Source organism: Chrysemys picta, chromosome 2 (genome assembly GCF_011386835.1).
Source record: "Chrysemys picta bellii isolate R12L10 chromosome 2, ASM1138683v2, whole genome shotgun sequence".
Classification (NCBI taxonomy): Eukaryota; Metazoa; Chordata; order Testudines; family Emydidae; genus Chrysemys; species Chrysemys picta.
Window position 1 is genome coordinate 14,447,278 of NC_088792.1, and position 23,948 is coordinate 14,471,225.

At 45.9% G+C, this 23,948-nt stretch overlaps 1 protein-coding gene across 9 annotated transcripts in view; it reads right to left on the bottom strand.

Annotated features, from left to right (window-relative positions):
* The window catches only part of LOC101948589 (mitogen-activated protein kinase kinase kinase 3-like), a 123,969-nt gene that overhangs the window by 63,644 nt on the left and 36,377 nt on the right, over nucleotides 1-23,948 (bottom strand). For 6 of the 9 annotated variants that reach the window (XM_065582689.1, XM_065582685.1, XM_042859659.2 and 3 more), the window contains one exon: nucleotides 226-335. In XM_065582689.1, the coding sequence (XP_065438761.1) occupies nucleotides 226-309 (84 nt within the window). In that variant the 5' untranslated portion in view covers nucleotides 310-335. Of the gene's footprint in view, nucleotides 1-225; nucleotides 336-1,430; nucleotides 1,486-23,948 lie in introns of all 9 variants that reach the window. The other 3 variants (XM_065582687.1, XM_042859644.2, XM_042859640.2) reach the window with 1 other exon arrangement.

The following is a 23,948-nucleotide window of genomic DNA, read 5'->3' on the forward strand; positions in this document are numbered from 1 at the left end:
AAGCTTATGCTCTAATAAATTTGTTAGTCTCTAAGGTGCCACAAGTACTCCTGTTCTTCTTTTTGCGGATACATACTAACACGGCTGTTACTCTGAAACATGCCCTCCTATGGCACCTGAATGAATAATCACATTTCTCAATGCAGTGACTGACGCCATGCCCAGATTTCTAAGAGTTCCGCAGAGTGAGCCAGCCATGCCGATGGGATTCTGGAGGTAGCTCACCTGTTTGTTAGAGTAAACGGTGGTTTTGTTCCTGTTGCTGTCCAGCAGTCCCCCGCATTTGCCCAATGCTGCCAGATCCTTCATAATAGAGTTAAGCGCTTCCTCGTCATCTGCAAAAGAAGAGGATGAGTGTAGCATGCTGAATAACTTCTACCCCAAAGCACCATCGTGTACACACAGTGCTAGCAGAGGATAGACATGCAAAGCATTCACCGCACAGATGCTCTTTTTGAAGTTGAGTATTGTACAGCACAGGCTTCTCCCCTTAGCTCCCCAGCATGGAGGAGGATTCCCTTTTCCCTGCTTTCATAGGGTGCTCCCACTTAACTCTGTGCAGGGGGCAAATTGCTTCAAAATATTAGCCTTTAGAGCCTGATCCAAAGCTCGCTGAGTTCAGCGGGAATCTTTCTGCCGGCATCAGTGGTTTGGCCCAGACTCTTACTCCCCATCATACACATGCACATGTCCTCATTTCTTTTCAGAGATGTTTTAAGGCAGGAATCCTTAGGAACCGCGACTGGTGGCTGGAGGGGAGCTAGAGTCAGTGGGCAACCAGAGTTCGATCCAGGGAGCCCACGGAATCCACTGGGGATGGGGGAATAAACTGCTTGTCTAGCGGCAGGTGGGGGTGGGGAGGAAATGTTGGTGGATTCAAGCCCTATTTAGTCTGAAACCACCCTGCTCCTTTTTAAAAGTGCCTATACCTATCATCATATCCTCTGAATCCAGCTGCAGGTTCCTCCACTGGCAAAATTCCAGCTATTAATTGAGACTGGATGAAGGTAGGTTCAAGAAAGCTCTTTAGAATAAGCAAGTGTCTCCAACAAACATCCAGACTCCCCCACCAAGAGTCAAACACTGCAACCAAGAAACAAACTGTACTATGAAATCCACCCAACTGTGAAGGTGCGAAAGATCTAGCATGCAGAACCCTAATGCTATGAGAAAATACCGAGACATTATCTGCAGTGCTGAGAAGAAAGAGGCAAGAAATGGACACACACAGGAAACAGCGTGAAACCACGTAGTGGCTGGTCACAAGACCCTGGGAATCTTTTCATCGAATCCAGCGGGCTTTGGGGCCTAAGCTCAAAAACAGCACTGGCTCCTCTCCCCAACACTGTGTGGGGCTGAATTTTATGATGAGCAATCCTGCAACAGAACGGGTCTGGCAGGATTCTTCTAAACATGCAGTATGTCCTAACCTCTGCGTAGGCCAGGCCTGCTCAATACAGCAGTCAAAATTCCGTTATTTTCATTCTGTAGGTTTAGAAAAGAAATATTTATTCAGATTATATTATATTAAAAATTTATTTTTAACCCCTCACATTCCCTTTTTCTGTGTTGTCACTGAAAAAGGGGGTGGTCGGAGAAATTACTAAAGGGGGGGGAGTGAGTGAAAACTGAAATTTTTCAAAATAAAATTTTGAGTCACTGAAAAATTGTTCTTTTCTAAACTTTTAGAATGAAAAGGACTTGAGATTTTTCATATTTTTTTCTTAAACAAAAAAAGGATGACTTGTTTTCCAGATTCATTAAAAAAACAAACAAACAAAAAAAACCCAGAAAATTTTGAAGAAAACATATCAGGTGTTTTTCACAAAAACCCTCCGATTTCTAAAAAACAAAAACAAAAAAGTCCCCCTCTCCCCCAACAAAACCAAGAAGTTTCAATCAACATATTTAAACCAGCCCTATTATGAACCTGGCAATGTGCACCATGGGCAATAATAATAAACACCACCACGGACAAATGGGGCTTAAATGTGGAATGGTGGAGTCTAATTTCTGCTAGTGAGACAGTGGCCGCCCTCTTGGCTGACACATCAGGGACTGAACCAGGGTCCTCCAGACCTAAAAACATGAGCTAGAGAGCCGTGGCTCTTGAGCTGAGGGCTGTAACCGACATATCCTCTGTGGATGGGACACAGAGTTGAACCCTATAATACACCCTCACCAATGATTACCCTAGGAGAACACAGAATGCACTACGAACTTTCCACCAGTGGAGATATCGCTGTAAATGCATCTGCAGTTCCAAGAGAAGGCCTGTCTCTTCCTAACCTCCAAAGGACATTTGTTCATATCACAGAACCACCCAAGTGTCAGCACTATCAACCGCGTCTGCGCTGAAGAGGCCCGGAAGACGGTGTTGCAGAGCAGGATTGAAGTGCATTGACAAGGCTGTTTTGTTTTAGGGAAGCTTGCCACAGTACAAAAATACACCAACGAACAGGAACAGCCCAACATTAAAGAAGTTCTGAAATGACTCATACAGCAACCAGCGAGTCAAAAAGCAAAACTGCTGCTCCCACGTGCAAGCCATTTCCTTATTGCTCTTCCGCATGTGAGGAAAAAGTGGATTTTGGAACTAAAATCTAGAATGCTTCTTGCAACATGCTTCTGCAGCGTGGAGCACGGGTCACTTGCTGGAGGATTCTCTGCATCTTGGAGGTCTTTAAAACACGATTTGAGGACTTCAATAACTCAGGCATAGGTTAGAGGTTTGTTACAGGAGTGGGTGGGTGAGATTCTGTGGCCTGCGTTGTGCAGGTCAGACTAGATGATCATGGTGGTCCCTTCTGACCTTAAAGTCTATGAGTCTATGAACAAAGATGAAGAGGGAAGGGGTGCAGTGAGCCGATGAGGAGCAGATCAAGTGCACCATGGACTGGGGGGTTCACTAGAGTGAGTACACTTCAAGAGTCTGCATGGAGTCTGGGTCTCAACCAAATGAAAGACTCCTATTGAGTTCAATGGGTTTTGGATCAGGCTGGTGTAGTTCCTCTAAGAAGGAAGTGCCTACTCCAGACATTCAGGGGTCAATCCAGCAACGCACTTAAGCATGTGCTTAACGTTACCTTTGACTTCAATAATTTTACAGCAGCTGAGGATCTGCCCCCATAGGACTATTTACGTGCTTAAGTGCTTGGGCTGGATCAGGGCCATATTTAGCACTAATTAAAATCTGAAAAATCGCCACCCAAAAAGCACCCAGTCTTTAGAAAAACAGTGTGCACGCGCCTGAATGCGGCCATCTCTCTGTCTATAACCACAGCAGCAATTTATCTAAACCTTTAATCCTTGGGCAGTCCTCTTTCTGCACAGAACTGCGCACAAATGGAACTAGCAGGGATTTGAGAGAGACTTTGTGGTTGTTTTTCTACAAAGAGTGATTCTTTTCTTCCCTCTCCCACCGCAAACCAATTGCAGTTTCCTAAATCAGAGTTAGCCTGGAGTTAATGCACTGCACAAAAGGCTAGTTTGTTTTCAGTTAAACCAGTGTAAACCCAGAACTCCAATAAAATTCATGGAATAACACCAGTGTAAAACCAATCAGAGAAAGGCTAGTCCAGTGCTTAAGGTATTAGCCTAGGACAGGAATCAACAACCTTTTCCCGACAGGGAAATCCGCTGGTGGGCCAGGCCGGTTTGTTTACCTGCAGTGTCCGCAGATTTGGTCCAATTGCAGCTCCCACTGGCCGTGGTTCGCCATTCCAGGCCAATGGGGGCTGCGGGAAGCGGCGTGGGCCGAGGGATGTGCTGGCCACCGCTTCCCGCAGCCTGATCAGGATCAGTGCTTCAGTTTTGTTCCCAAATGAATAGCTACCACAATCCCAGTGAGTGTTTTAGACTCAAACTTTAAGGTGAGAAAGGACCATCATGACCTCCTGCACACTGCCGGCCACAGTACCTCACTCTCCCACTCCTGTCATAGACCCCTAACCTCTGGCAGAGTTACTGATGTCCTCAAATGATGGTTTAAAGACTTCACGTTTCAGAGAATCCAACATTAAAGTGGTTTGAAAAAAATGGGGGGTTACAGCATAATCAGGCTCAGCATCATTGGTAAGGCAGTGCTGAAAATGCACCCCTCAACAACCCGCCTCGGGTTTTAATTTTAATTTGAAACCTCCTCCTTCCGTGCACACGGTAAGCACTGACCCCAGTGGTCTTCAGGGACAGTAGACCAAAAAAAGCTCGCCAGGCAACTAACTTGAAGGAAGCTAGAGCTGACCAACCGTGCAAAATGCAAAGAGGCTGAGAAACAACTGAACATCTGTAGTGTTCACTGGAAACGTGGACACTTGCACTGGTTTCCCCTGACCCCAAATAGGTTTCTGGACACAAGCCATGGAATTTAATTTGGAATGCCAGCAAATCCGGACACGAGTTAAACTAACAAACAACAAAACAGAACTCTGCTGGCTGGAGGATAATGGGCCAATTAGAGCCACCAACACGAAATTTAGGATGCTGCTGCTATGGTGCACGGAGGATGAGATGAGGTTATAAAAGGAAGACGGTTACCCATAATGAAGAGGGAAGATGAAAGCCCTGAAGTTCTTCACTTTATTGGTTAAAATCCTAGTGACAACAGCAAAGCTTGGGGGAAGTGAGGGTTTCCTTGGCACATGCCGTGATTTTGCCCAGGCTAATGGAGTCATGAAAAGCTCATATAGTGAGACACCTCCCAGTAATACATATAAAAACCTGGCTTCACTATGCTGCCTTTCCACTAAAATGATGGCTGATTTGCAAGCCAGATTATTCATTGATCGATTCATAGATTCTAGGACTGGAAGGGACCTCGAGAGGTCATCGAGTCCAGTCCCCTGCCCTCATGGCAGGACCATATACTGTCTAGACCATTCCTGATAGACATTTATCTAACCTACTCTTAAATATCTCCAGAGATGGAGATTCCACAACCTCCCTAGGCAGTTTATTCCAGTGTTTAACCACCCTGACAATTAGGAATTTTTTCCTAATGTCCAATCTAAACCTCCTTTGCTGCAGTTTAAAAGCCCATTGCTTCTTGTTCTATCCTTAGAGGCTAAGATGAACAAGTTTTCTCCCTCCTCCTCATGACACCCTTTTAGATACCTGAAAACTGCTATCATGTCCCCTCTCGATCTTCTCTTTTCCAAACGAAACAAACCCAATTCTTTCAGCCTTCCTTCATAGGTCATGTTCTCTAGACCTTTAATCATTCTTGTTGCTCTTCTCTGGACCCTCTCCAATTTCTCCACATCTTTCTTGAAATGCAGTGCCCAGAACTGGACACAATACTCCAGTTGAGGCCTTACCAGTGCAGAGTAGAGCGGAAGAATGACTTCTCGTGTCTTGCTCACAACACACCTGTTAATGCATCCCAGAATCATGTTTGCTTCTTTTGCAACAGCATCATACTGTTGACTCATATTTAGCTTGTGGTCTACTATAACCTCTAGATCCCTTTCTGCCGTACTCCTTCCTAGACAGTCTCCTCCCATTCTGTATGTGTGAAACTGATTTTTCCTTCCTAAGTGGAGCACTTTGCATTTGTCTTTGTTAAACTTCATCCTGTTTACCTCAGACCATTTCTCCAATTTGTCCAGATCATTTTGAATTATGACCCTGTCCTCCAAAGCAGTTGCAATCCCTCCCAGTTTGGTATCATCTGCAAACTTAATAAGTGTACTTTCTATGCCAATATCTAAGTCGTTGATGAAGATATTAAACAGAGCCGGTCCCAAAACAGACCCCAGCGGAACCCCACTTGTTATGCCTTTCCAGCAGGATTGGGAACCATTGATAACAACTCTCTGAGTACGGTTATCCAGCCAGTTATGCACCCACCTTATAGTAGCCCCATCTAAGTTGTATTTGCCTAGTTTATCGATAAGAATATCATGTGAGACCGTATCAAATGCCTTATTAAAGTCTAGGTATACCACATCCATCACTTCTCCCTTATCCACAAGATTCGTTATCCTATCAAAGAAAGCTATCAGATTTGTTTGACATGATTTGTTCTGTACAAATCCATGCTAGCTATTCCCTATCACCTTACCACCTTCCAAGTGTTTGCAGATGATTTCCTTAATTACTTGCTCCATTATCTTCCCTGGCACAGAAGTTAAACTAACTGGTCTGTAGTTTCCTGGGTTGTTTTTATTTCCCTTTTTATAGATGAGCACTATATTTGCCCTTTTCCAGTCTTCTGGAATCTCTCCTGTTTCCCATGATTTTCCAAAGATAATAGCTAGAGGCTCAGATACCTCCTCTATTAGTTCCTTGAGTACTCTAGGATGCATTTCATCAGGCCCTGGTGACTTGCAGGCATCTAACTTTTCTAAGTGATTTTTAACTTGTTCTTGTTTTATTTTATCTTCTAAGTCTACCCCCTTCCCATTAGCATTCACTATGTTAGGCATTCCTTCAGATGTCTCAGTGAAGACCGAAACAAAGAAGTCATTAAGCATCTCTGCCATTTCCAAGTTTCCTGTTACTGTTTCTCCCTCCTCACGGAACAGTGGGCCTACTCTGTCCATGGTCATGTCAGGGCCTACCCTGATTGGATCATGTCAGTGGTTTCATTACACCTGGATCAGACTCCCCTCCCAAAATGAGCAACAATATGGTCACACGCTCCAAAATACTTCCTTTTACATTGAACCTAAAACCAAATCCCGAGTAGCACGGGGGCAGGTCACTTCTTCTGCTGTTCCTGCTTGAGGTGTCACTGTGCTGCCCTGACCCATCCTGACCACAGGGGTGAGTGGTGACAGCCTCGCTGTTTCACAGTCCAGCCCTACACAGCTCCAGAGACAATTCTGCACGAGTTTCCCCATCTCCTGACAGGTTCTGCATGGAACCATATCCTTCTGCAACCCCAGGACAGGGACAGCAGAAGTTCCAACAGCCCTAGAATCTACAGCACAACCACGCAGAGAGCTAATCATTAGTCTACCAGACCGAGCCCCACATAGCTCACAGCAACAGAGCATTCCTCAAATGGAAAGTTCCTCCAGCAGCGTTGTCCAGTGGTTCGAGTGGGAATCAGGAGATCCTGGTTCTGCTGCTGTCTCTGCCAATGCCTTGCTTTGTGATGTTGGTCAAGTCACTTATGCCAGGAGCCTCTGTTAGTTTTGGGTATCCAACTTGAATCAGCTGATTTTCAGAAGTGTCCAGCCCCCAAAGTTCTGACTGAAGTCAACACGCAAAGCAGGCGTTAAGCAATCTAACAAGTCTGGGCCTAGTTGTCTCAAGCTGGGCTCCTGGAAAAGGAGACATCAAAATTAGTAGAGACTTGAAACATTTAGGCCTTAAATTCTCTACAACTTGGTGTCTCCATCTACTGAAGGAGGTAAATAATATCCATCTTGGAAAGCACTTTGAGATTCTTAAATGAAATGCCATAAACAATTGCAAAGTATTATTAGCTGCATTAAGCATGATACAAATCTCACTATTGCTACAAGATGAGCCAGCGAAGCCATATAAAGATGACTCTCTTTTTGTTATGAATGTGAAAAGTTCTCTTCCTCCACTCAAACCTGAAACATTTGCATTTCAGGAACCCCTTTCTAAACTCTGCAGATGAAAATAGACATAAATTACTTCCTCGAAAAGCCTGTGTATTTCTCAGAATCAAGAGTAGCTTCAGAGGTTAAAACATAAATAGATGTTGATTCTCGATCCCCCAGCTTAACAGCAAACACTCCAAGCATCAGGATTTCAGCTGCAACCAGCACAGATGCAGAATTTACATCACCGGTTGCAAAACTGTCCTTTCACAGACCTGTTTACAAAAGTTCTTGCGTAGGGTTGACACTGCCCAAACTAACCCTCAGGCCTGTCCTAATTGCAGCTCCTGGGATCCCCAAGCAGACTGAAGGGCGGGGAACTTTGTTTCATGGAAATAAGCAGCCAGTTCAGCTTGTTCGATCAAGAGTCAAACAAGGAGTGGAACCTACTGGCTAATCAAAACCAAATGCCACTCCCAAGAGTCTTCTGCTAAAGACGCATCATCCTTTGCTGTTCTTTACTTGGCTGCGTTAAAAACAAATTTTGGGGTGTACGCTGGTGACCCCTCCATGGGCAGAAAACCCAACGGAGGCATCGGAAAGCCCATGCACACGGGGGACTTGCAAGATCAAGTTCTTTGCTAGTACGCTGCAGGCTTACGAACAAGCAGCGAAGACTTCATGGCAAACATACCTCCCTGTTCCATCACAGATCCAGAGCAAAACTGTAAGTTACACACTGCAAAGGAAGTACTATGTGGTACCCAGATGCTCTCAAAGCTGGCTTTCCCTTCACTGCTGGTGAATGGAATCAGTCCCCTCAATCCCCTTACAGCCCAACCCCTTTTGTTCACTGCACCAGTTAATTTAGCACTGGTGAAATGTACTAGGATGAACTCCGAGGAGCTGAGTCCACTACTTATCCACAGAACAGGTTTAACATAGGCCTCACTGCTCACACAGGATCAGGGACCAGAGAAGGTGGTTATGACAGCAACAACACAACATGAAAAGAACAAAGGTATTTAGGCTCCTAACTTCCACCGATTTCAATGGAATTTAGAAGCCTAAATACCATTTTGGATCTGTGCCTAAGTATGTTTCATCTTGTATCTGTTTTATCGGTTGCCTTTGTCCCCAGTTCCTCCTTCCCCCACCACCCCGCCCCTTTCATATCACATTCATCATCAACTCCATTTAAGCCAGTGGTTCTCAAACTTTTGTACTGGTGACCCCTTTTCACATAGCAAGCCTCTGAGTGTGCCCCCCCTTTTGCATTAAACACACTTTTAAATATATTTAACACCATTATAAATGCTGGATTCAAAGCAGGGTTTGGAGCGGAAGCTGACAGCTCGCAACCCCCTCCCATGTAATAACCTCACGAAGTCCTGAGGGGTCCCGACCCCCCAGTTTGAGAACCCCTGTTTTAAGCATTTCTGGTGAATTTATTTGACTGTTCTCCTGCCCTGTTCCTTTTTATTACGTAATCACTAACACACATTGGAGACTTTTAAAAACACATCAAGGAGGAGGAAGGGGGGTTTCCCATTTCAAATTGCCATGGGCTGATATCATTTCAGAGGAAATGGGCCTGATTTTCAGAAGTGCTCAGTGCCTGTAACGCTAAATGAACTCAGTGGGCCTGATCCAAATGCCTATTAAAGGCAATGAGAAAGAAGGAAAAGATACCCACTGACTTCAGTAGACTTTACATCAGACTCGATACGAGCTACAGATGCTCAGCATCTCGGACTATCAGGCTTCATCTTTCTACATACCTTTTGCTACCAAATCTATGGCCTGTTTTCTACAACAATTGGTGGGTGGGTGGGTGGGCAGGCAGTTTTGTATTCTTAAAGAAAGCCTCCCTACCCACATCAGCAATATCTCAAATGAATCCTGTGAGGTGCTGGGCACCCACAGCCTCTGTTGAGTACCACTGGGAGTTTAGGATACTCCACACTCTGCAGGACCATGTACAAAGTGAAATCCATTTAAAGCCAATGCTGCAATTTGATGCCTATCTCCCTGCATCAGGTGCACACTTCAAAGGCCTGCTATACCACTTTAGTTCTACAGGGTGCAACAGATAGAGGGACTAGGAGATTTTAACAACAAGGAGTCCGGTGGCAGCTTAAAGACTAACAGATTTATTTGGACATAATTTTTCGTGGGTAAAAAAAGCCTCACTTCTTCAGAGCTGATATCTCTCACGCATCTGAAGAAGTGAGGTTTTTTTTTTACCCACGAAAGCTTATGCCCAAATAAATCTGTTAGTCTTTAAGGTGCCACCGGACTCCTTGTTGTTTTTGTGGATACAGACTAACACGGCTACCCACTGATACTAGGAGAGTTTAAGTTTCAATCCTGATGTGGTAAGTAAGCTTCTGCGTGAGAAAAATGACACCAGAAATTGTGAGTTTGGAGGTCACAACAGACCACCCAAAATGATCCAGCTGTGAAGAGACACAGAAAATGAAGACAAGACAAAGGAATAATTTAGCAGGGTTCAGATGGGCTAGAGTCTAGACAGTTCTGTTATTGTTGGCTTCCCTAATAGGTCATTACTAAGAGGCAGCTAATGGTAGATCCACGGATCTGCTTCCATCAACACGCAAGAGCACCAGCTGCATTTAGTGAGGACAGAGAGACAGCAAAAGTAAAATAGGCTCTTGTGAAGAGTTATGTGCAATGCAGACTATGAGCTCATCCGCTCTCACTAGCGAAACAGGATGGGACAGAGATCTAGGAAAAACCCAGGGTGCTGCAGAAGGGAAGAATATCAGCTGCTGAGTCATTACTGAACCAGAGATTCAGATTTCAATGCTAGAAGGGACCATCATGTTCATCTAGTCTGACCCCCTGCGCATTGCAGGCCACAGAACCTCACCCACCCATTTGTAATAGGCCCATAACCTTTAGCTGAGTTACTGAAATCCTCAGATCATGATTCAAAAACTTCAAGTTACAGAGAATCCACCATTCACACTAGTTTAAATCGGCCAGTGACCCATGTCCCACGCTGCAGAGGAAGGCAAAAAAAACCCCCAGGATCTACCAATTTGACGAAGGGGAAATTTCTTTCTCAACCCCAAATATGGTGATCCCTGAGGAACTCCACTAGCAACCTCCCTCCAGCCTGACAACCAACACCTCGGCATGCTGCTAAGGAGCTCTCTGCTGTCAGAGGTGCCTGCATTTGGATAAAATGCAAAAACCACAGTCCTGACCATTTGCAGTCATCAAATATCCCACGGTGCTTTCTGCAAGAGTAGCGCTGTTAGCCTGGTCTGAGCATCCTGCCTGTGTAAATTCCACAAGGCCTCTCACTGGCTCCACTCCACCCCAGCAGGCGGGGACGTAACTCCCCAACGAAGACGAGAGTTACATGCAGGCTGATGGTGCAGATCAGTAACAGAGGAGTATTAAAAAAACAGAAAAGAAACCTGACAAAACACATTTCAGTTATCGAAACTTGCCATTTGAAACCCAGGCTGCGTAGTTAAGATTATAGGTAAAAGAAACCCGAATATATGGAAACAGGCCAATGCACAGCTATGAGACCCAAATGACCTTAGCTCTGCTACCAGAGTGAATTCAGCCTTCATCTTTCCCTCCTTGCTCCTGTCAGACCTACTTTGTAAGATGTGGTATTTTTGATCAAGGGGTTCAATTCGTTTTGCAGCTCGTTCACTATTTATCATTTGCCTGACTGTTGCACCTAGAGGCCCCAGCTGGGGTCAGGGACCCATTGTACTCAGCACTGCACGAATACACGGTGAGAAAGAGGAGCCTACGCTCAAGAGCCTATCATCTAAACAGACAAAGGGTGGGAGAAATGAATTATCTCCATTTTACAGGTGGGGAACCGAGACAAAGGCCAGGTCTATGCTAGAAACCTTTGCCAGTATAGCAATGTCACTTAGGGGTGTGACTTTTTATACCAGCAAAATCCCTAGTAAGGCTAAGAGTAGACAAGCAGAGGGGAGTGCACGCGTAACAAATCCAATGGCTGCTATCTTGGCCAACACATTGGGGGGGATGAACTGGAGACTATGAGAGCTGAAAGCATAAGCTGCTACAGCCTGAGACCAGGCTCTCTAGCTAGGGCTGTGACAGACTCCTATCCTTTGTGGATTGGGCATGGGAGTGGGGGTCCTGCAATACACACTCAGCAGTAGGCTATACAAGCATTCCTCTGGGGTCTGTCCCCTCTGAAAAATGTTGAGCACTATACAAGTGTTAATGGTACCTCACAGTCTTTAAGGCCAGAAGGGACTATTGTGACCGTCCAGTCAGGCCTCCTGTACATGGCAGGCCACAGAACCTCTCCCACTCACTCCTGTAATAAACCCCTGACCTCTGGCTGACTTACTGACGTCCTCAAATCACCGGGAAAAGTTGGTGCCTATGCTCCCGGATCTCTGCCAATCTAACCTGGGGGAAATTCCTTTTCTACCCCAGTTATGGTGATCAGTTAGACCAGGGGTCGGCAACCTACAGCACGCGTGCCAAAGGCGGCACGCGAGCCGATTTTTGATGGAACGCGGCAGCGGGCTGCACGGCTCAGCCCACCGTTGCTCTGGGGTTCCGGCTGTTGCCCCGTTGCCAGCCGGGGTCTCGGCCGCCAGCCCCATTCAGTGCCTGCTGCTGGCCTGGGGACCCCCAGGGAATCCCAGGCTGGCAGCAGGCGCTGAGTGGGGCCAGCGGCTGAGACCCCGGCTGGCTGGAGCTGGCGGCCGGAACCCCAGAATGGTGGCGGGCTGAGCGGGGCTGGTGGCTAGAACCCCAGACAAGGATCACACTAAATTGATAAGATCTGCATTTTAATTTTATTTTAAATGAAGCTTCTTAAATATTTTAAAAACCTTATTTACTTTAAATACAACAATAGTTTATTTATATAATATAGACAAGAGACCTTCTACAAACGTTAAAATGTATTACTGGCACACGAAACCTTAAATTACAGTAAACTTTGCACACCACTTCTAAAAGGTTGCCGACCCCTGAGTTAGACCCTGAGCACGATGGCAAGACCCACCAGCCAGAAACCTGGGAAAAAATTTACTGCAGTAACTCAGAACCCTTCCTATCTAGTGTTTCATCATCGGCCATTGGAGATATTTGCTGCTAGCCGTCGCAGATCAGCTACATGCCATTGTAGGCAGTCTCACATCATACCATCCCCTCCATAAAGTTACCAAGCTTGAAGCCAGTTAGGTGTTTTGCCCCCAGTGCTCCCCTTGGAAGGCTGTTCCAGAACATCACTCATCTCATGGTTACAATGATTAATTTGAAGTCTAAACCTGTTGGTCATTTGATCTTGTGTCAACCTAGGCTCTTAACTTAAATCACTCTTCTCTCTCTCTCTCCTATTTATCCCTTTGTTATATTTAAAGAGAGTAACCATGTCTTCCCTCAGTCTTTTTTTGGTTAGGCTAAACAAGCCACGTTCCTTAAGTCTCCTCTTCTAAGGTATCAGAGTAGCAGCCGTGTTAGTCTGTATCCGCAAAAAGAAGAACAGGAGGACTTGTGGCACCTTAGAGACTAACAAATTTATTAGAGCATAAGCTTTCGTGGACTACATGCATCCGAAGAAGTGGGCTGTAGTCCACGAAAGCTTATGCTCTAATAAATTTGTTAGTCTCTAAGGTGCCACAAGTCCTCCTGTTCTTCTTCTTGTAAGGTAGGTTCTCCAGTCCTCAGATCATCCTAGCAGCCCTTCTCTGTACCTGTTCCAGTTTGAATCCATCTTTCTAAAACATGAGACACCAGAACTGCACACAGTATTCCAGATGAGATCTCACCAATGCCTTGTGTAGAGGTACTAACATTTCCCTCTCTGCTGGAAATGCCTCGCCTGATGCATCCTAGGATTGCATTAGCCTTTTTTCATGGACACATCACTTTGGTGGCTTGTAGTCATAAAGTGATCAACCAGAACCCAGGTCTTTCTCCTCCTCTGTCACTTCCAACTGATACTTCCCCATCTTATAGCAAAAATTCTTCTTGTTAGCCCCTAAGTGCATGCCCTTGCACTGTGAACTATTACATTTCATTCCATTTCTATTACTCCAGTTTTCAAGATTGTCCAGATCTTCTTGTATGATATTCTGATCCTCTTCCATACTGGCAATACCTCCCAACTTTGTGTCATCTGCAAATTTTATTAGCACTCCCGCTTTTTGTGCCAATATCATTAATGAAAATGTTAAATAAAATTGGTCCCAAGAGCAATCCGCGAGGAACTCCATTAGTAGGTCTCTATCCATATCCTGTAGCACACTCCAACACTATCCCAAGTAGAGCCTCTGTTAGCTTTCTTCCCCAAAGTGATTTTGGCCCAAATAGATTCCATTTTATCCATACCATCACTTCTGATTTCTTTGCAGTCTACCTCATCAATATACAATGCTATTCTATCACCTTTACTTCCATCTTTCCTGAACAGCACATACCCTTCAATACGCATACTCCAGTCAGGACTCCACCATGTTTCTGTCACCCCTATAATGTCTGGTTTCACTTCCTGCACCAGTAGTTCTAATTCCTCTATTTTGTTACCCAGGCGGTTGCATTGGTGTACAGACATCTTAGCTGTTTCTGCTTGGCTTCACCCAGATTCCTCACCCAATAGGCACAGTCATTCTACTATCAGTGTTGCCTACCCGACTATTAGCATCATTAGTATTGGCAATTTCCTCCTGAAGTTCATTCTCCTACCCTCTGTTGTTCCTTTCTCCATTGCTGTATCCTCCCTTACTTGATTTTCCTCCCACTCAACATTAGAATCAGGCATGGAGATTACATGAGCATCTCCCAACAGTCTCCTCCAAATTCCTAGTTTAGAACTCAATCAGTTGTGCCAACCTCCACCCCGAACTGGAGTCCATCCCATGAAAACAGTCTGTCTGTCTGTGAATGCCTTCCCATGGTCAAACATCCCAAAGCCCTCCTATAGCACCATTACCTGGGCCATTTGTTGATCATCATAATCTCCTCTTGCCTTTGCTCTCCTCTTCTAGGGACAGGTAAAATTCTCCTGAAGATCACCTGAGCCTCCATTTCTTTAAGCATCTTTCCCAGCCTACCATAGTCTCCCTTGATGCATTCTAGCAACAATCTAACAGTATCATTTGTTCCCACGTGAAGAACAATCAGTGGATTGTTTCCCACTCCCACTAGAATCCTCTTCAGCCTCAGGTCCACATCCCAGATCTTAGCTCCCAGCAGAGAGCACACCCTTCTGTTCTCTGGATCAGCTCTGGTGACAGGCCTGTCCATTCTTCTCAGAGCTGCCTCTTCCTGGTGTTGGTGCAATTCTCCAGCCTCCCTCCTATTCTTTCTAGCAGCAAGTCCTCTTGTCTGCAGCAATAGAGATTTTTATAAATGTCCATCGAGTATTTGATAAATAGAGAATCCTCCATTGAAACGTACAATTAATCTCATTTACCCAATCACACTGGAGGAGCAGTATTAAATTTCAGCTTAAAAAACCCAGTCATGGAGATTGCTGCATACTGTGCTGAAACTATGGTTACCGTCAAAGCACACTTCTTCAGTGTCATTGCTTATGACTCATGAGTCACGTTCTGCTGACATTCACCTTCATGCAATCCCATAAAAGGGGTCAATGGGATTACAATGATGTAACAGTGGGAAGAATGTAGCTTGAATGTCACATGGACCACCGGTATGCGATCAGGTAATGAGAGACCCTATTGTGTTACAGGGTTTCTGGGTTTCTGAAGCCTCTTTGAGTGTTTGTTCACTGAGGTTTGTTCATTGATGGTCTAAGCAACTTGGGATCGCTGTACAGGAAAACACTAAAGAACTACAGGCTCTTGAATGTATCTTCACCATAATCCAGGAATATGACATTTAAGGCCACATCTCTAGAGAGGTGTTGAAGGTTAAAAGTAGTTTCTTCAGACAGAAAACTTTTCAGCTCATTTAAGTGGATTTTTATCTTAAAGTAAATAGTGTAGTGTAGCACAGGAGATATTGTGACCACCTCATCTAACTGTATGGAAGAGCAAGGCAACAATCCTGTAAAACATTTATGCCCATGAATAGTGTCATTGACTTCCAGGGAATTAAAGCATAAAGTTATGCAAACACTTAAGCATTTGCTTGATGAGGATCTTAATATGGTGGAGCCCCGATTTTATGAACACCAATCTGATAAGCAACCAGTTACACGTACCATTTTTCCACTACAGGAAAAACAAAATAAAAAAAATTAAACAAAAAACACATAATGAAAGGGATTTCAATGAAGAACAAGCTGACACGCCATTCACATTCTGATGCTTTCTATGCATTGGAAATCCCTTTGCAGTGGTTTGAAGGACAAAGAGAAAGCGGTGCAGCACCATACTGCAACTTAAGCACTGGACTTACTGTAACTGAGAAATGTTCAATTTTATGAACTTCAGTCCCCAATTAGTTTGTATAACCGTGTTGAAAACAGTGTGGGAGAATAATTTGCAAACTCCCATCTTGACAGTCTGATTAGACAGAGGAATTTGAATTTCCCCAGGGGAAAACAGAAGACTAGTACAACTCCAATGGAGGCAATGGAATTACAGTACTCCTAATTTACCTCAGTGTAAGAGAGGGGAGGCTTACACCATAATGCACAAGGTGGCAGGTGTCTTAGAAATGCCTGAGGCAGAGACTTTCAAAGTTGTGTGCTGTAACACAACATGTTTTAAAAAACATAATTATTATAGGTGCGTGCGTTCCACCCTCATAACCACACACAGCGCCTGCCCTAACATAGCGTATAACAACTATCCTTCTCTTGACCAGGGCGTAATAATAAATCAGATGAAGATCTTTCCCCCTGTGGGGTTTATCCAATGGCTTTTAAAATAAAGGCTCCAGCAGGAGAGTAGCCTCCCTCCCCTCTTCCAGACCCCCACTGTTTTTCTCCTCTTTTAATACCCAGAACCTGGGCCAATTAGGTTAGGTTATGCCCTGCACCCTTTACTTCTTCCTGTAAGCTTCCCACACCCTTGAAGAGCTAAAAGAGGATTGAGATGGATCTGTCCAGATGGATACAAGGCTCAGTTGCCCAGAAGTGCAGCCCCGCCCCCCATTCCCCAAATGCCTGTTCCACCTATATAATCTCAAAACCTTGGAAAGTCAACAATGAAGCTCTTCCTCATTCCCACTCCACAGCATATGTCAGTCTCTCAACGCACGCCCCTCTTGCAGCAAACAAGTAACCTTAACTCTGACCCCTAACAACACTGGACCAAGGTGCTTTCATGCTGCTCTCTGGTTCAGGGTTGAAGTAGGCAGCTCTACATCACTCTCCAAAGCAGCTCTCGGCCTAGGGCCGAGGCCAAGGGGAGGTGTGGCCAGAGTATCAATCCCTATAGAGTTGCATGGCCTAAATAAGTTAGAGCTACCCCAGAAGCTGCTCTAACTTACATGATCCCTGGAGCAGCCAGGAGGAGGGAGGCATAAAGCCAGCTTTGCTCCTCACCTTCTCTGGGCTAAGTCTTTTGTGCTCTGCCTCCCGAGAGGCGCAGCATAGAATGTGGCCCTCTGTCCTTAAAAGACGCATTTCCTGAACACAGAAGCCCGACTCTTCCTTGCACACACACTGACTGCACCATACAGCTTACAAAACTAGTCACCCCCCCCTCCCCACACACAAACATTTCTATTTCCTCACCCTCACATTAAGACAACCCTTACACGGCAGACATAGGGCCACGGTAAAAGGAACAAAGGTGCCTCCTGCTGCACAGCAGAAGACCCTTTTTCTAAGGTTGTAGGACTAGATATTCATCCCTGCCATTGGCACTGTGGGAGCCGAAGATGCCCCCATTTTTGAAGGTGCAGTTTTGCCCCCATAAATTAAACCCCCTTACCCCTCGCCCCAATAACTGAATTGCCAGGAAAGCGCCAGGAATACAATAGGTGGCACAAATCTGTGGGAGCAATTTACTGTGGGCACAAAATTATGCTCACATATAGGGACGTTTGGTTTGAAAACGTTCAGGGGGAAAAATAATAAAATCTCTGCTGTACTGATCTCAGCAGGGAGATGACAACGCGAGTGCAGCAGACACTTTTTGCTCAAACGAACCAGGACTTGAACACCAGGGCACATAAACTTGGACCCAGGTACAGGAAGTAAAAACTCTTTAATAATCCACTGGGCCCAAAGGACCCATTCAGCACCCTACTAATGCAGGTTTAGGTGATTGTAGCTCCACTCATCAAGTCTAATTCCTCCAGCACCAGGGGCATAGCTGGCTACAACTTTGCTATGGATATTATTAGGTCACATTCATTAGGCTATCTGATTCAATACAGAGTTGCGAAATAATCCACACATATCATTGCACAGCTACATCTACTCGCTAAAGATGCCCCTTTCTGCTCAATTTACTGTTGAATATTTCAAAACAACAATTATATACAAGGTTCAATTCTGCCTTCAGCTGCTGAGGTATTATTCCCATTAGAAGGTCAATTGCTCTCACTTACATGGATGCTACTTCAGTTATTGTTCTCTAGTTTATTATTATTAGTAGTATTAATTAGTAACTATTAATTATGGGGATGGCCTAGTGGCACTAGACTGGGACTCAGGAGATCGGGTTCTATTCCCAGCTCTGCCACTGGCCTGCTGGGTGACCTTGGGCAAGTTTTTAGATTCATAGATTCTAGGACTAGAAGGGACCTCGAGAGGTCATTGAGTCCAGTCCCCTGCCCTCATGGCAGGACCAAATACTGTCTATACCATCCCTGATAGACATTTATCTAACCTACTCTTAAATATCTCCAGAGATGGAGATTCCACAACCTCCCTAGGCAATTTATTCCCGTGTTTAACCACCCTGACAGTTACGTCACCACCCTGTGCCTCAGTTTCCCCATCTGTAAAAAGGGGATTAGTGATACTTGACTTCCTTTGTAAAGCACTTTGAAATGTACAGATAAAAAGAGATAGGTATTTTTATTTAGAGAGATGAAGCTATTCACCACTTCAATACACCCACCCCCACCTCAAAAATCTGTAAAATGACCTAGAGACAGTCAGATTAATGAATCTCTGTATGAAAAGTAGTAGTTATACCACAGGGCAACCCAATTTGGAATCCCTCTGCACAGAGTGAAAGTTCCAAGGAATTGAAATGAAAGGTAACCCAGCCTTCACGGCTCCAACTCAGTTAAACATTAACAGCACAGAGTGAACACCTGCCCATATTAATGCTACGCAGAGGCACACAAAGCTAGGATACAGAGGACCACTCCATGAGGATTGGAGGCATATCTAGAAACTAGGGCTGTCAAACGATTACAAAAATTAATTGTGATTAATCGTGGGATTAATTGCACTGTTAAACAATAGAATACCATTTATTTAAATATTTTTGGATGTTTTTACATTTTCAAATATATTGATTTCAATTACAACACAGAATTCAAAATGTACAGTGCTTTCTTTTACAACTTCTGAAAGCATGGCTCCACACCTCATCCCTCTCAGATTTTGGAAGGCACTTCAGATTCTTAAACCTTGGATTGAGTGATGTATCTATCCTTAGAAATCTCACATTGGTACCTTCTTTGTGTTTTGTCAAATCTGCAGTGAAAGTGTTCTTAAAATGAACAACATGTGTTGGGTCATCATCCGAGACTGCTATAACATAAAATATATGGCAGAATGCAGGTAAAATAGAGAGTAGGTATACAACTCTCCCTCTAGGAGTTCAGTCACAAATTGAATTAATATTTTTAAATAAGCATCATCAGCATGGAAGCATGTCCTCTGGAATGGTGGATTAAGCATGAAGGGGCATACGAATGTTTAGCATATCTGGCATGTAAATACCAATGCCAGCTAGAAAAGTGCCATGCGAACGTCTGTTGTCACTTTCAGGTGACACTGTAAGAAAGATGCGGGCAGCATTATCTCCCGTAAATGTAAACAAACTTGTTTGTCTTAGCAATTTGCTGAACAACAAGTAGGACTGAGTGGACTTATGGGCTCTAAAGTTTTACACTGTTTTGTTTTTGAGTGCAGTTCTGTAACAAAAAAAATCTACATTTGTAAGTTGCACTTTCACAATAAAGCGATTGCAGTACAGTATTTGTATGAGGTGAATTGAAAAATACTATTTCATTTGTCATCAAAAATAATAATATAAAGTGAGCACCAGACACAGCACTGTACACTTTGTATTCTGTGTTGTAATTGAAGTCAATATATTTGAAAATGTAGACAAACATCAAAAATATTTAATAAATTTCTATTGGGATTCTATTGTTTAACAGAGTGATTAAAACTGCAATTAATTACGATTAATTTTTTTGAGTTAATGGCGTGAGTTAACTGCGATTAATCGACAGCCCTACTAGAAACACAGAAAGAAAGAGACTTCAAATGGCACTCAAGACTACTCTATGAAAACTAAGGGATCCTATAGGATTTACACCCTTACTTAAGTATCCTGCCGGATCAGGGCCTAATGGGCAAGTTTGCAACAGTCTTTATCTTTTGTAGGTTCAAGTTAGGCCCTTCAGGCTTCTGTGGGAGCTCTGAGTGGGGGATGAAGGCAGGATCAGGCCCTTAAGGAAGGAATGTGACAGTGAAGCAAACCTGAAAGAAGAAAATGTTTACACAGAAATATAGCTGGCTGGTTATTTTCCTGCGCTCCCTCTGATACCATTGAAGGTTTCTGTGCTCTCATAAAGGGTTCTTTCTCCCTCCCAGCCCTGCTTCCCCAAATGCTCAATGCTACAGTGAAGCCACAGTCCTGGGTCTGTAAGTTCATAATCTGTTGCCAAGGCAACGGCTGCAATGTCCCAAATACAGTATTACTGGGCTGATCTTGCATTGCTTGGGTATCCCGGACTCCTGGTTGAAGTAAGTGGGAGTCTGGAGTGCACGAGTCATGCGGGATGACTCAGGAGTGCAGGATCTGGGAGGCAGGAAGTGCTTGTCTTAACACAAATAAATATCGTTATTTGCAAACAGGGCAAGAAAAGTTACAGAAGTGGAACAAATCCTACAAATCCTCTGCACTTTTATAGCTCCTGCCACAGGAGGATCAACAAGCCCTTTACAAACAACAGGTAGGCATGGCCTTGATTTTAAAAATGGGGAAAACGAAGCAGAGAAACATGAAGGGGTAGATTCATGCCTGCACTGTTGTGGGCTCCGATGCAGGGACAAGGGGAGGTATTTTGTGCCTGCTTTATTCATTGTCGCAGGGGCTGGTGCAGCCCCCGGCACGGACTGGAGTAACCCTCAGATTCCACCCTGCTTCTACAGCCCCTAAGGAGCTTTGCAAGGGGATGAAATCCATCAGTTGTGCTCCCCAGTCCCACCCCTACCAGCTGACCATATGCCAGCCCACCATGGAACATCCCCTGCACCCAAGAGTGGCATGGAGCTGGCAGAGCCAACTGAGAGGATCTCCTGCACCAAGAGCATTCCCTGGCAGTAGCAGAGGGAGGGATTTCTACCTGCCTGCACCCATTTTGTGCCACCTTCACGTAAGTGGCAAGGGGACATTAGGGTAATATGATGAATAACTGTTACGCTCCCTTTTTCTGCACCTGGCTCACCTCTCTGCTGAAGCACAAGGCCAGAGTTCAACCTCCAAGCTATGATATGCAAAACCCTGACTGGAGGGGTTGACAGTTCTTAGTCAGCTTCAAAGAGATACAATTTCTTAGTAAACAAAAACAAACATTTAGTACCTACCTACACACAAACCCCACTGTAAATAGTATTTGGAAACTTATGAATCACTATAACCAAAAGCTATTAGGCAGTAAGAAGGTCAGTGTTCTTTCTATGGACTTCCCCACTTTGATGCTGTTACGCACATTTCAGTGCAAGGTTTCAGCTGAGAACACACACTTCTATACTTTAGGCTGCATAGACAGACCCACTCCTCTCTGATCTTCTCACACAGATGAGGTCTCAGTCCTACCACGTGCCTTAAAAAAAGATGCGTGTGTGTCACCTGGATTCTCCTGAAACCAAGGAGAATGGCAGCCTCTCAGTACCCCACCAAACAGCTCAGAATCTCCACAGTGCAAAGAACCTCATGGTCAGCAGCAATTACAGTCCCTGAGCCAAAAGCCAACTCTCTCCATGGTTTCCAGTGGGCGTTAGGAAACAGCTGCCTGTATACAAAGCGGAAAAGGTATGGAGAGACAGCCCTCACAGGAGGCTCCTTTTGGTTTTATGCTGAGCAGGTCCAGCCTTAGGGAAAATGGCATCCTGGGCAAACTTGTATTTTGGTGCCCCTGGCCCTGTTGGGCACGGTACGCCTTCATTTCCCCTGGCCCCCATGGGCTCACCACCCCCCCATAACCCCTGACCCCTTGTGGGCTCTCTGGATGGAGCACTTGCTCCTCGCTTCCCCTCCCCCCCACAACCAACTGGGGGGTGCGGAAGAATGTGCGGGGGGAGCAGTATCTGTGTGTTGCCGCTCCCCCATACCTCCGCCGGAAGGAAGCAGAAAGAAATCTGGGCACCCACACGTGTTGCCTCTACAAATTTGTGGCGTTCGCCTGCCAGTTCTGCGCTGCTGTATGGCACCCCCCCCCGCCCCCCGGACCATGGCACCCTGGGTGGTCACCAGGGGGCCCACCCCTAAGACCAGCCCTATATCTGTAACCTCCCCCTCTAAGGGTAGGTCTACACTACCCGGTAGTTCGGCGGCAAGCAAATCGAACTTCTGGATTCGACTTATCGCGTCTTGTCTGGACGAGATAAGTCGAACCCGGAAGTGCTTGCCATCGACTGCAGTACTCCAGCTCGGCGAGAGGAGTACCGCGAAGTCGACGGGGGAGCCTGCCTGCCGCGTCTGGACCGAGGTAAGTTCGAACTAAGGTACTGAAGTTGCGTACCTTAGTTCGAATTGGGGGGTTAGTGTAGACCAGGCCACAGACTGCTCAGGTGGTGAATGTGTGGAACCTGCTAGACCAGGGGTGGGCAAACTTTTTGGCCTGAGGGCCACATCGGGGTTGTGAAACTGTATGGAGAGCCAGGTAGGGAAGTCTGTGCCTCACCAAACAGCCTGGCCCCAGCCCCCTATCCGCCCCCTCCCACTTCCTGCCCCCTGACTGCCCCCCTCAGACCCCCCGACCCATCCAACCCCCCCCCCCCCCCCGGTCCTTGTTCCCTGACCGTCCCCTCCCGGGACCCCCTGCCCCTGACTGCCCTCCCGGTATCCCACCCCCTATCCAACCCTCCTGCTCCCTGTCCCCTGACTGCCCCGATTCCTATCCACATCCCCACCCCAACAGGCCCCCCGGGACTCCCACGCCTATCCAACTGCCCCCTGACAGCCCCTCAGGATCCCCTGTCCCTTATTCAACCCCAATGCTCCCCGCCCCCTTACCATGCCACTCAAAACACCAGGACTGGCAGCCCCGCCGCCTGGCCGGAGCCAGCCACACTGCCACACAGTCTAAAGCACCGGGGCAGGCCGGCGGCTCTCGCAGCCGCGCTGCCCGGCAGGAGCTCACAGCCCCGCTGCCCAGAGCGCTGGCAGCATGGCGGGCTGAGAGCTGCAGGGGAGGGTGAGGTGGGGGAGGGCCCGGGGGCTAGCCTCCCCGGCCAGGAGCTCAAGGGCCAAGCAGGATGATCTTGCAGGCCAGATGCGGCCCACGGGCCACAGTTTGCCCACCTCTGTGCTAGACTGCTTGCCCTCCACAGAAATCTATCCTCAAAGCTTCAGAAACAGCTATGAAGCATGTTCAATAACTATCACTCCCCTTCCTTGTGATGTCTCTGGGACCTTTTGACTCAGTTGCCCCTGCCCATGTGCAGTGACACAGAGAAGTCAAACTAAAATCCATGGAGCTAGTGAACAGGTGCAGCTAATGGGGGGGGGGAAGAGGAGGGGACTTTTGAAAAGGAGTTCTCCAGGTGAAGGAGGAACGATTATGTGACCCTTGGGGTAAGTTTGTTTGGGGGGGGAGGGGGAGGAGCGCATGGTTGTTGCTTGACTGAAATATACCATGTGGTCTGTCTGTTTGGGGAACCATGTGCTGAGACCTAGGCAAGGCTGAGAGCTTCTTAATGAGGCTTTGACCCCTAAGCCCTTTAGCACCCATCAACCCTTAACCAGGGGGCAGGGCTACTCAGGAAGACCAGGGCTTTAAAACGCTATCTCCTAAGCCACCAGAAGAGTTAGTGAACAGGAGCGGCTAATGGGAGTTTTGTGAGGGGGCTAGATACACTTAACATTCTTTAAACTTAAGACCAAAAACACCCCCGGATAAAAACCAAACATCAGCAAAGGAACAAGCTGCAGGAGTAATAAGAGAATGCAGGCAGAAGTCCAGCGACAGAGTGGGGGCAGTTTATTGCATTCAATGCAGGATGTATGATTACCTGGCTCTCAGAGACCGTGTACGGGCTTTGGAGACCAG